Consider the following 13,871-nt stretch of genomic DNA (forward strand, 5'->3'; position numbering starts at 1 on the left):
CCTTTGCCCTCCGTTAAACATGCCCGATGTCACTTATTTCTGCCCTGCCTCAGTTCGTTCAACAACAGCAACGTGTCTATGACCTCCAGACTGAAGAATTCCAGGGCTTGCCGATCTGTCTTTTGCCTTGGACCTTTGGTCGACTTGGATCCATTCGACACTCTTCTCCTCACTCTGCCCACTCGCCCCCAAACACCTGCCCTACCCCCCCCCCCAATCCAAGTGTCATTCACCCATCATCTCTTTCCTCACTTTAAAATGGTTAAGCTGAGCCCTTCATTTAGGCCCCGAATGCAATTTTTACTAACCAGCCTTAGCCTCCCAAGGTAGGCCCAAAATTACCACACACTGTATGGGTCCCCAGAAGAGAGATTACTTCATTGTGTCTCTTTTTGGTTCCTTGCAGGCCAAGAGGACCATCTTGACCAGCCCTTTCAACCCGAGGAATCCTTGGGCCACTCCTGCCCCCCTTCCTCCCATAATCGCAGGACTCAGTGAGGTACACGCTCGTTTCTAAGTGAGGCGGCTCCAGGCTACCCAATACCCCTCATGGAGTGCTGAGGTGTCAAAAGGTGCGATCTTTTTGGTGAGATTTGTCAACTGAGGGCCACATAGAGGGGGTGAAAGCTTGCTGTACTACTGCACCAAAGAACCATTCCTTAAGCAACACTGCAAAAAGATAATTAGCTGGTTAGTACTAGCACGTTGCAGTCTGTGTGTAAATTGGCTGCTGTGTTTTCTACATTAGAGCAATGGTGGCAGCATTCCACCTCATATGACAATGGGCATGTGCCAAGTTGGTCGATATTTTGTTCAGTATTGCCCGCTAAAGGGACTGGCATGGGAAAGTGGAGGATTCACTGCTTTCTGTTTTCACCTTTACTACAATAAACCGTCCCAGAAAGGGACGTTATCAAAGACAATTTGACACAGGCCCACACCGACGGAATATTAGAGATTCATAACTGAACCAGGAGGTCGTTTTAATAAGCAGGGCAATGAAGCCTCTAGATATAAACAAGGGTCTCAGGCACAGATACAGAATCCCTATGGTGTGGAAGCAGGTCATTCAGCCCATCGGGACCACACCAACCCTGTGAAGAGCTTCCCACCCAGATTCACTATCCCTGTAATCCTGCATTTCCCATGGCCTATCCACCTAATCTGCACATCTTTGGATTATTGGAGGAAACCCACGCAGACACTGGGGGAATGTGCAAACTCCACACAGACAGGCACCCGAGGGTGGGATCAAGCCCACGTCCCTGGCGATGTGAGGCAGCAGTGCTAACCACTGAGCCACTGTACCGCCTCTGATAGGCTGAGGCCGGGTGGACTTGGGAGGTGCCATGGGAGTGGAAATAGCTGCCCTTGGCGAGGACAAAAATGAGGCCGGCAGCTCAATCTGGGGAGACCAAGGCTGAGAACAGTCTGGATCGGCCTCAGAGTGTGGCCAATAGAGGCTGCAGTAGTGGCTGAGTTTGAGTCTGCACATCCAGTAGTGGAGTTGGGATAGTCAGTCAAACAGAGGCAGTAGGGTGAGCCAAAAGAGCTGGTGATGAGGTAGAGCTGGCTGCCATTGGCAAACACATGCAAAGAATTTCATGGCCTCAGAATGTCCCAGACTCCTTTGCAGCTTTTGAAATGCCCTCACTGTTGTCAGCGAGCAAAACACAACAGCCAATTCATGCACAGCAAGCTCCCACATAATCTGATTTACAGATGATGGAAGCAGTCTAGGATTGCTGGAAGATTTCTTTCCACTCTTTCAAATGGTGCAATAACTTTTCTTTTGAACATCCATCAGAAATGGCAGACAAAGCCAGAATTTGACATCTCATGCGGAAACAGGCATTGGCAGCATTGTCCAAAATCTCAAGGGTTTGAGTTAGGACTAGAATGCACACTCTTTGACTTGTTGAAGAGATTGCTGTCCATGTTACCACAACCTGGTCTGCCGAAGCCCCCTCCCTTCACAGACTCTTGGCTACAGAGTAGCTCCTGAATTTCACCTGTTTCTGAGTGGTTCTTCACCAATGAATCACGTTAGTACTGTCCACACTGACCGGTACGTGACCGCAGTGGCTATCACTATTTTCTGCCTCCACCTTATTTCAATTACCACAAAAATCCTCAAATAATTTTATTTCCAGTCTCAGTTAGCGAAGCCTGGTAGGCCCCATAAACACTGTTTGTGTAAATCTAGTGTACATATAGGTCTAGGAATTGAGCTGCATAGTCATCATTTTTAAAGGCGCTATGCGGACAGCTGAGGCCCCAAAACGGCAGGTTACTTACCCTCCCAAAGGTAGCCCCCTTTCCAATTTCTATGCCATTCTGGTCCCTACTCTCCCATTTCACTTACCTACCCTTTCAATCAAATTCACTTAACTCTCAACAGAGGGAAAGCAGAGGTCCGTGATTTTCCACACTCAGCCAGCGCAGAACCACTAATATTCTGACTTTCATCACTTCCCAGCCTCTGGTTTTGTTCTGTCCTCTTGTTGTTTACGGAATAATGCACCCTCAGTGCCTGCCTCTCACCCAGTGAGGTGGCAGCCAGCAAGTAAGGGGAGACTACGATTACATACTTGGATAAGCAATGGCTTTTGTAATGGATTAACATTAGACCCAAGGGGAAGGGGTACTGGAGATAGATAGATGAGATAGTTAGATAGATAAGGTAGGAGAAAGTGAGGACTGCAGATGCTGGAGATCAGAGCTGAAAATGTGTTGCTGGAAAAGCGCAGCAGGTCAGGCAGCATCCAAGGAGCAGGAGAATCGACGTTTCGGGCATGAGCCCTTCTTCAGGTTTTCAGCTCAGATAGATAAGGTAGACAGATAGATAAGAGAGAGATGAGATGGGAGCGATGAGATGGGAGCGATGAGATGGGAGCGATGAGATGGGAGCGATGAGATGGGAGCGATGAGATGGGAGCGATGAGATGGGAGCGATGAGATGGGAGAGATGAGATGGGAGAGATGAGATGGGAGAGATGAGATGGGAGAGATGAGATGGGAGAGATGAGATGGGAGAGATGAGATGGGAGCGATGAGATGGGAGCGATGAGATGGGAGCGATGAGATGGGAGCGATGAGATGGGAGCGATGAGATGGGAGCGATGAGATGGGAGCGATGAGATAGATAGATGGACGAGGTTGATGGACGAGGTTGATGGACGAGGTTGATGGACGAGGTTGATGGACGAGGTTGATGGACGAGGTTGATGGACGAGGTTGATGGACGAGGTTGATGGACGAGGTTGATGGACGAGGTTGATGGACGAGGTTGATGGATAGATTAGATACGTAGAGAGATAGGTAAAGAGATGGAGAGAGGGAGAGAATGGAATGGAAAGGGGAAAGGGAAAGGCAGAGGGAAAGAGAGAGGGAGGGGCCACCAGGAGAGCAAGGGGGAGTTGGGGGGGTCGGGGGGGAGGGAAAGAGAGATAGAAAGTGGGAAGAGAAAAAGAAGAGAAAGCTGAGAAAGAAATGGAGCAGGCACAGATACAAGAGCGAGAAGGGTGACGTAGAGATGGAGGAAGGGGACAGTCAGAGAGATATGCGATGGGTTGAGTTCATTGAAACTAGGTTCCAGAGGAAGATTGAAACTACTACTCTCAGAAAAAGACCCATCGATCTCAAAAGTCAAGATCACGCAAAGTTTCCACATCATTTAACGGCACGTTATCCATCCAACCTCAAACACGGGAATTGCATTAACTGGGGAAGGGAACAGCAGCAAAGAAACATTACCATAGAATAGTCTTTGCGGTTCGCTTTCATCTGGGGGGCTGGAGCTAGAGGTTTGCGTCCCCCTGTCACACTGTTCCTCCGGGATGCCCCCGGCTCCATTCGAGTGCTGCGTTGGAGGAAACAACCGCTGGCGCCTGGCAGTCCAGCTCGGAGAGGCACCGGATGCGTAGGTCCCGCTGGTGTCACTGTAGCCGCTGTCCGGGGCCGTTAAGTCCAGGTCGAACACTTCATCGTCACTATCGCGCTCCTCCGTATCACACAGATCCATGTCATCCAACAGCAGCCTTCACACCTGCTTCTCGGAATAAGCTTTGCCAGGAAGGGAAACAGAGGCAGGTTCCTAAGGGGAGACACACAGGGTGATATAAGATTAACAGATTAAACCCATTGTGCCTCAATCTACAATACATTGACCTGACGTTTCCCCATTTGCTTTCTTGCAGGATGACCACCAGATAAAACTCTCATCCCACACAGTTTAAATCACTGGGGGCAGACCAGTAACCAGAAATGATCCATCCCAAACCTGTTCCCAGACTCCCAACAGCTTCACTGTTCTTCGCTTTGGAAATTTCATCCAGGTTTCCAAGCTCTCTCCTTTCTGCCGAGTACTTAACGAGGCCGCAGTTTCCAACCTGGGCGGCACATTGCTGACGCTACTGGACCAGTCATCCGAAACCTCTAAGCAGACGTTCTGCGGAATGTGGGTTCAAATCCCGCCGTGGCATAATAAGAACCTTGGGGGGGTGAAAACAACTCCATTTTTTTGCAAGATCTCACCTGGTCCACTCATGTCCTTCAGGGAAGGAATTCCTTCCCTGGTCTGGCCTATTACGTGACCCACAGCAACAGGTTTGAATCTTCACTGCCCTCTGGGCAATCCCAAAAAGGAAAACCCAATAAAACTGGTGCGCCGAGTCATCAGAATAGAGCACCACTATGACCAGTATGTTTGTTTCCAAGTGCTGCTGGCTTTAGTCTGTAGGCAGTGCCCACCCGCATCCCATGATCTCAAAACACAACTGGGAGGCTGATTGCCAGATGACAGCTCTGACGAGTGTACCCATTCAGGGCCTGGACCAGGAAGTGATCCCAATTGGGAAAATTAGGCAATCACTAGAAGATTCCCGGGCACCGTAACATGGCACCACCAAACCCACCTCAGAGACAGTGGCACTGGGGACTGGGAGTGGAGGGGCACAGGGACATGTGTCGAATGTCTTATGCCCCTTCCGACATTTGCTGCAGACATTGCAATACTCTTTGATACGCAGTCACAAGCAGTAACAAGATAAATAGTGGGATCCTCTGGTATTGAAGAATCCGTACCAAGGTACCTTTGGACCTAAATGGCCCCATACGTGGAAACGGGTAAACTTGTAAGTACGTGTGAGAATAAAGCTAATCGGTTTCTGTGATGTTTGAGGGAAAATATTGACCAGGGCACCAAAGGCAATTCATTCTTTTCTTCAAAGACGACCGTGGGATCTCTTAAAATGAGAGGGTACCTCAGCTTAATGGCCTTTCTGAAAGACAGCACCTCCAACAATGCAACAACCCCTCAGCACTGCACCGGAGCGTCAGCTTAGATGATAGGCTCAGGACCCTGGGGCCTGAAGGCACAATCCTCTGACTCAGGATGACAGTGTGATACCATGTGAACCCAGGCTGAACAAGAGGGATTAATATTCAGTGTCTGGGGTCCTTACACAAGGCTTGCAGGGTGATGAGAGCCACTCAAAGGACATCTGGCTTCTTCTAAAGCACTTTCATCCTTCTGCAGAACTCGTAACACAAGCTACAACCAACCACAAGGGAGGCAGGACATCTGTGAGAAGCCAGCACTCTTACTGGAATTGATGTCAAACACTTTGCTCAATAACACAGTGACGTTGTTGCAAAGGGTGGCCTTGTTTACAGTCACAGGTGGATGTAGGTAGAGACAGAGAGAAAGAGCAAAAAAATGGGTGCTGGGGGGAGAGTGGTTACTGAGTGACAGCGTGAGGGAGCTGGATTAACATCAGGAGAGATACAGTCAGTAACACAGGGTGCTGGGGGAAGAGGGATTACTAAGTGACAATGTGAGGGGGCTGCATTAACATCAGGAGAGATACAGTCAGTGACAGGGGGTGCTGGGAGAGGGGGGTTACTCAGTGACAGTGTGAGGGAGCTGGATCAACATCAGGAGAGATACAGTCAGTAATACAGAGTGCTGGGAGAGAAGGATTACTGAGGACAGTGTGAGGGAACTGGATTATCATTAGAGATACACTTAGTAACATGGGGTGCTGTGGGAGAAGGGTCACTGAGTGACAGTGTGAGGGAGCTGGATCAACATCAGGAGAGATACCATCAGGAACACAGGGTGCTGGGGGAGAGGGCTTACTCAGTGATAGTGTGAGGGAGCTGGATTAACATCAGGAGAGATAGTCAGTAACACAGGGTGCTGGGAGAGAGGGATTACTGAGGACAGTGTGAGGGAAGTGGATTATCATTAGACTTACATTTAGTAAGACGGGGTGCTGGGGGAGAGGGGTTACCGAGTGGCGGTGTGAGGGAACTGGATTAACATCAGGAGAGATACAGTTGAGGGCTGGGTTAGAGTTGGGGTTAGGCAAGGGAGTAGTCTCTGGCCCCCAAGTGGTTGAGTTTCAAATGTAAACCATCAGCTTTTAAACATTTTCTTCTTTCCAGATTTCTCTCAATACAGTAAAAAAGAGTGAGAAACACACGGAAATGAAGAAGCTTTCTTTAAAACTCCATCCTCTTCTCCTCCTGCCCTGAACTAGCCACCTGGTACCTCTGTATGGCGCTCCAAGGCCTTGTTGCCATGGAAGCCTTTCTGGATTTCATGATTCTGGAGGCGAACTGCTTAGTCATCTGAGTCCAAACTCACTAGCACGAGTGCTGTGCAGCAGTCTCACTTCCGCCGTTTGGCCACTGGGTGATATATTTAGAGAGCACGTGCCCTGGTTCAGCCACTTTGTGGTTTTTTTCTTCAGTTCTATGAGAAAGTAATGTTTACCTCCTCATCTGAGCACGAAAGGAGGAAGGGGGGGTGGGGGGGGGAAGAGAGGAAGCAGCCTACATAAGGAGCTCTGGCCTCTCTTTGCTTGCCACGCTTCATAACAGGAAGGAACGTGGCTCTGAGTAGGCCTTACTAACGTGAAATGATTTACATAATCGTATATATATATGTGGAAGTATATATAGTTTCTTCCCAAGGCAAAACACAGAACTGAATCAAATCACAATCAGTTCTCTCATCTGAAAAATAAAGCGGTCCACAAAAGGTTCAACCAAAATTTAATGTTTTTTGAAAGAAAAATATATCATAGTTAGAGCACCAATCTGTCTTGACTGGAGATAGTCAGCTCTTCAGACAGATGTATATTCATTTTTGTCCCATTTGGATTGGACAGCCTATGGACCAACTCCAAAGCCATAGAGGCTTGACACAGCTTGGGAGAACTCAATGTTTGAAGACTTAGCCCTGCATAAAATGTACAGACCACTCTTCATTCAAAAAAAATCATGGAATGCCTACAGTGTGGATGCAGGCCATTCAGCCCATTGAGTCCATACTGACCCTCCGAAAAGCATCCAACTTACACTCACCCCCTATCCTATTATCCTGCATTTCTCATGGCTCCTCCACCTAACCTGCACATCCCTGGGCACTATAGCATGGCCAATCCACCTAACCTGCATATCCCTGGGCACTATAGCACTCCTGAAGAAGGGCTTGTGCCCGAAACGTCGATTCTCCTGTTCCCTGGATGCTGCCTGACCTGCTGCGCCTTTCCAGCAACACATTTTCAGCTCTGATCTCCAGCATCTGCAGACCTCACTTTCTCCACTATAGCACAGCCAATCCACCTAACCTGCACATCCCTGGGCACTATAGCACGGCCAATCCACCTAACCTGCACATCCCTGGGCACTATAGCACGGCCAATCCACCTAACCTGCACATCCCTGGGCACTATAGCACGGCCAATCCACCTAACCTGCACACCTTTGGTTTGGAGGAGGAAACCAGAGCAAGTTCACACAGACATGGGGAGAATGTGCAAATTCCACAAAGACAGTCACCTGGGCGTGGAATCCCTGGTGCTATAAAGCAGCAGTGCTAACCACTGAGCCACCGTGCTGACTATGGCTACGTGCTGAAAGCACCTCTTTCAAATTTAGTTTCAGCACTAATCGCTCTATTTACTCTGATAACATTACTGAATAACTTATTAACCTCAGGAACAAGACTGAATGATAGGCAGCAGCTAAAATGATCGAAGGGTAACCAGGGACTGTACACTGGAAGTGGCCCTAGTTCCATGGCTGGCTCAGAACTGAGGAAAAAGGTATGTGGAGCACAAGTTAAAAAAAAACGGATCTGTTGGGACATGCTAGACCTGCTTATAACCACAGCCACCCAGTTCTGCAGCTATGATCTATTGTTGTGAGGCTCATTGAGCATTGCAGATTGTTGAATGTTTCCCCAGAACAAGTTGGGAAAATAGTTGATCCCTATCAGAGAAATGACCAGGTCATTGCAAAAGAGAAACCCAATTGTTTCATGGATATCGATGCCTACTGACTGAACAGAGAGACCTAGGGGTTCAGGACCATAGTTTTTTGAAAGTCGCACCACAGGTAGACTTCATTGCTCACATCGTTGAGTATGGGAGTTGGGATGTCATTTTGAGGTTGTCCAGGATGTTGGTTAGGCCTCTTCTGGAGTACTGTGTACAGTCCTGGTCACCCTGTTATAGGAAGGATATTATTAAATTGGAGAGAGTTCAGGATGTCGCCAGGATTTGAAAGTTTGAGTTATAAGGAGATGCTGGATAGGCTGGGACTTCCTTCACTGGGGCATGCAGGAGGTTGAGGGGTGACCTTACAGAGAATTATAAAATAATGAGGGCCATCAATCAGGTAAATAGCAAAGGTCTTTTCCCTAGGGAGTTCAAAACTGGGGGGGGGGGGGGCATATTTTAAGGTGAGAGGAGAAAGAGTTAAAAGGGACCCAAGAAGCATCTTTTCCACACGGACGGGGGTTTGTATGTGGGATGAATTGCCAGAGAAAGTGGTAGACGCAGGTACAGTTGCAACATTTAAAAGATAGTTGGACAGGTAAGTGAATAGGAAAGGTTTAGAAGGATATATATGAAACAGGGGCAAGTGGGGCTAGGTTAGTTTGGTAAATTTGGTTGGGTTGGACCAAAAGGTCTGCTTCTGCGCTGTGACTCTATGGTCTTACATGTGACTCCAGTCTTGTATGATATGGTTCACTTTCAGTGTCCTCAGATCGATTGGAGATGCGCAGTAAATGAGATCTTGCCTATGTAGTATATTTCCCAAGGAACAGGTCCACCTCCAATCTTAAAAAGGTCTCAATGCTTGTAGCTTGAATAAACCATGAAGATCAGTCACTGGATTGGGAAGAATTATTCTTTGAGCTTGTTCACTTGTCCAGCCTGACCTTCCACAGACCACTAACCTTTTGCACTGGGCACATTTAACCTGGACTGTTAGAAGGGAGGGCGCTTGAAGTCTTGGCATGAGAGATATTTATTCACATTAAAAAAAAAAGGTCATAGTGGTAAATTTTATAAATTTTCAGTCAGCCGCTTTCACCAAAACCCAGCCTGCCCACACTTCAGGGGAGGGATAAAGAGACAGCAAGGTTGGAAGAGCACAGGAATGGTTTAGGATGGTCCCAAAAGACACAGGAATGATGGATAAAGTCAACGGCGGTAACAATAGGAATGTTCTCCATGGAAGAGAGGAGCTGCAAGGGGAGGTTTTAAGAAGGGTGTAGAAATTGTGGAGAGGTTTTGGAAGAGTAAATAGGGTGCAATTGTTTCATGCTCAAGTTTAATTTCAAACCACACTAACCGAGCCAGTGGGCCCTCCCACACAGCTGCTGCCTGCAGTAAGCCAAGTTATCTGTCGAGGCTTCCTCCCACATGAAGCCTCAAAGATGGGCGCAAAGTTGCATTTCACCACAGTATCAGTGCATGCCAAGAGAGTGCGGTGCCTGGTGATGTTCTGCCATTCACACTGGCCCCGAGCGCCCAGCTCAGTGACTCGGATAAACCCGTGTTTCCCGTGGGGTCGCTCTCCAGCTGAGAGCTTCAGAAACCGGGAGCAGCCAGGATCAAGTGATCACGAATCGAGATCATAAATCTCAGCCTTCTGGCAGTGTTGGGCGCCACAGGGGCACCCTTATGGTGGAACTGCTGCTTTCAAACAGCACGGCCTTATCCGTGAGCCTGAAAAGGGAGGAGCGCTATGGCCTCATCTTTCCACTAAGGTATCAAACTGCGCTTTCAGGTGGAGACAAACATCACTATTCCGAAGTGCCCCAATGGCTCTTCTCGCTGGCACACCATCACTGTTTATCGAGCGGTCAGATGGAATTGACTGATTATTTATCCTATTGCTGCTTGCAGTAATTTTCCCCCGGCTACCACATTTTCCTACATTACCATAGTGACACACTTTTAAGTAGTACTTAATTGGCTATCCAGTGCACGAGGATGCTATAGGAATGCTAGCTTCTCCTTCAGCCAAATGAAGGGTGGCGCAGTGGCTCAGTGGTTAGCACAGCTGCCTCAGGGACCCAGGTTCGATTCCAGCCTCAGGCGACTGTCTGCGCAGAGTTTGCATGGGCTCCCTGAGTTTCCTCCAGGTGCTCCGGTTTCCTCCCATGGTCCAAACATGTGCAGGTTAGGTGGATTAGCCATGCTAAATTGCCCAGGGATGTGCAGGCTAGATGACCTAGCCATAGGAAATGCAGGGAGCTGGATGGGATGCTCTTCGGAAGGTCAGTGCGGACTCGATGAGCTGGATGGCCTGATTGCACACTGTAGGGATTCTATGAATGCAGTGTAATTGAAGCTTGAAGCAAAACATCATATAAAAGGTTTTCTCCCTTGAGGACAGGGCAATTGAGATCATCTCTGGTGAAGTAGGAATGGGTTCACTTCATAAAATCAATCCACTGAATCAGAAAATGGCTACAGTGCAAAGGAGGCTATTCGATGCATTGTGTCTGCACCAGCTCTCCAAAAGAGCGTCATGACTTTGTGCCATTTTCCTGCCTTCTCTCTATGCCTTGCACATTTCTCCTCTTCAAATAATCGCAAAAAGCCCTCTTCAATGCTTTAGTTAAACCTACGCCACCTCCACCTAAATAAATTACACATGGCCAATCTCCTGCTGGATGTGACAATTAAAAAGTCCAGTGCCTCGATAGTAAATGATTAGATTAGATTAAATTACATTCCCTACAATATGGAAATAGGTCCTTCGGCCCAACAAGTCCACACTGACCCTCCAAAGAGTAACCCACCCAGTCCCATTCCCCTACATTTACTCCTAGCTAATGCACCTAACACAATGGGTAATTTAGATTAGATTAGATTACATTACATTACATTACAGCGTGGAAACAGGCCCTTTGGCCCAACAAGTCCACACCGACCCGCCGAAGCGCAACCCAACCATACCCCTACATTTACGCCTTACCTAACACTACGGGCAATTTAGCATGGCCAATTCACCTGACCTGCACATCTTTGGACTGTGGGAGGAAACCGGAGCACCCGGAGGAAACCCACCCAGACACGGAGAGAATGTGCAAACTCCACATTTAGCATGGATAGCATGGAATGCAGTGGATAGCAAGGTACACAGCAGTGCAGGTAACAAAGGTATCCTTACTATCACTAGTCCGTGCTGAATGCAATCGGAATCCTTCCTTAAGAGTCTCAGAGCTGGCCAGAACTTGTCCATCTGACCCCTACCTCCCATTGAACAGGAGGGGTGCAGAGAAAGCCCGGGAAGGTCTGGCTGTGAAACCTCTCATATTTAACTTTCATGTATTTACCTTCCGGGGCCTACCTTGAAGAACATACACTGAGGTGTAAAAGGGGCTGCTGTTACTGCACAGGAATCCAGTCCGACACCAGAAGGAAGACAACAAAGGTGCAATCAGAAAGGCACCAAACTTTGGACTTCCATATTACAGAGAGTCCTGATAAGTCAAAATGAACCAAATCCCTCCCCTGTTTCATGCTACCGCCAGGCCAGATGGAAATAAAATTGTATTTTCTCCTGTGCTCTATACAAAAAGGTTTTGCTTCTTGGCAATGTAGCTGCGAGCAAGATTTGGCTACACTTCATTGCTCCAAACTGCTGCCTTCACAAATCCACACAGCCGAGTGATATCGCCCCCTCCGGATGGATGTGGTACTGCATCCTCTGCTCCCTCACATTCAGAATCCAGCCAGGTCTTGCCCACAAGGGGCACTCTGAGCACCAGAGCTCTGCAGAAGTATCTGAGGGTCAGTGGGGCTTAGTCCCCACTCAATTCAAGCAGCAGACCTCCCATGCCTTTGCAACAATATCCTCATCTACCATCACCAATGTGCCTCTCTAATGGAAAACAGCTCTGTATATCATGTACACACTCTAGCCACCCCAGAAACAAACATTTAACATTAATAAATGTGTCAATATTTGCAGTAATTGGCACATACACACAATTCAGGAGCCAGGGTAGGCCTTTTTTTTATTTTATTAAACAAATTACAAAACAGTTTACAAAAAACATTTACAGCTGTACACAAGAGACAGCAATTTTACAAGGGAGAGGAGCAGCAAAGCTAGGCCCCAAACCCTACCTTTCAACCATTTTACAGGGAGATGAGGACAAACCTCAAAACCCAGTTCCACATGTGACAAGACAGTGACAATGACATTTGTACATTAGACAATACTGTTACATACAAAAGTGTAGACAATACAGACCCAGCAAGCCCCCGTCCCTCCCACCTTCCGACCACACTAAGGCAGCCCGCCCCTACCCTCCTTCCAGCTCTTGGTCCACCCCATGCCCAGGGTAGGCCATTCAGCCCTCAAGAGTGCTCTGCCATTGGTCAAGAGCATGGCTCATCAGATTGTGATGTCAGATCCAAATTCCCGCCTACCCCAATAACCTTTGACTCCCTGGTCAAGAATCTCCTCTACCTCTGCCTCGACAATATTCAATGATCACCGTTTGGACAGGACAGTGTCAATATATACAAGAACAACGGTCTCCAGACAGTGCCATACTTAAAGGGGAAAGAGGGTTTGAGAAAAAGGTTTGAGAAAAAACAGGCCAACAGGATTGGTGCATCTTTCATTAATGCAGACTCTTCAAGTCATTGTCCAGACTCTTATACTATTCAGAGATCAGCCAGGAATTCTCTGAAATTGTATTTGTTCTGCATCAGTCCTGCCAAACTGGTAGCACAGGCAGAGACAAAGAAAAAAACCGCACCCAATGCCAAATGCAGCATCTTCTCAGGAGTAAATTTGGCTTTGAGTCGACAGCACATGACCCATTCTTATAGCTGTCACTGACTCCATGCACAAGCAAATCTAACAGCAACATCCTTACCTCAGTGGACAACAATTAACTGCATATTCATCACTGTTTGTGGTGAGAGTTTGTCTACCAAACGAAAGTAGCTCAGCCCTGTCTGAGCCAAAAAGGTTATCAGATTTGAATCTCACACTTGCTAAGACAAAAGCAAAATGCTACAAATGCTGGAAACCCGAAACAAAAACAGAATGTGTGAAACTTTCAGGAGGTCAGGCTGCAGCGTCTGTGAAGAGGAAATGAGAGTGAACATTTCAGGCTGACGACCTTTCATCAGAACTGAAGGAAAGTTGCACTGTTGGAAATGTTCATATCAGATGTTAAAGCGAGCTCCCATCTCAGCTATTATCCTCTTAACCATTAAATCGAAGAACAGTGTGGGATATTTATCTTTTAACCAACATCACTGAAAACATAGACTGCTCATTACTCCATTGTGATCTTGTGAGAACTTTCCATGTGTATATTTCCTATGTAACCACATTGACTTATAAGATCACTTGTTGTCATACAAGCATGTAAATTTATGAAGGGAATAAGATAATATAAAACCAGGGAGGTTGTTTCTACTGGCAGGTGAAACTAGAACGAGAGGAGATAGCCTCAATATAAGTGGGGTGGGGGGGGTGCATAGATTTAGGACTGAGTTAAGGAGTAACTTCTTCACCCTAAGGGTTGTGAA

General features: G+C 47.5%; 1 protein-coding gene across 3 annotated transcripts in view; it reads right to left on the reverse strand.

The window, feature by feature from the left end:
* Positions 1-13,871, reverse strand: part of LOC122553815 (bcl-2-modifying factor-like) — a 171,341-nt gene that overhangs the window by 133,432 nt on the left and 24,038 nt on the right. For all 3 annotated transcript variants that reach the window (XR_015757968.1, XM_087990103.1, XM_087990102.1), the window contains exon 2: positions 3,757-4,096. Coding sequence is in view for 2 of the 3 variants with exons in the window: in XM_087990103.1 (XP_087846229.1) it covers positions 3,757-4,024 (268 nt within the window). In the remaining variant the exon portion in view is untranslated. The remainder of the gene's footprint in view (positions 1-3,756; positions 4,097-13,871) is intronic.

This window comes from Chiloscyllium plagiosum, unplaced genomic scaffold, assembly GCF_037043375.1.
Source record: "Chiloscyllium plagiosum isolate Xiang-an unplaced genomic scaffold, Cpla_swu_hap1 HiC_scaffold_8, whole genome shotgun sequence".
Taxonomy (NCBI): domain Eukaryota; kingdom Metazoa; phylum Chordata; class Chondrichthyes; order Orectolobiformes; family Hemiscylliidae; genus Chiloscyllium; species Chiloscyllium plagiosum.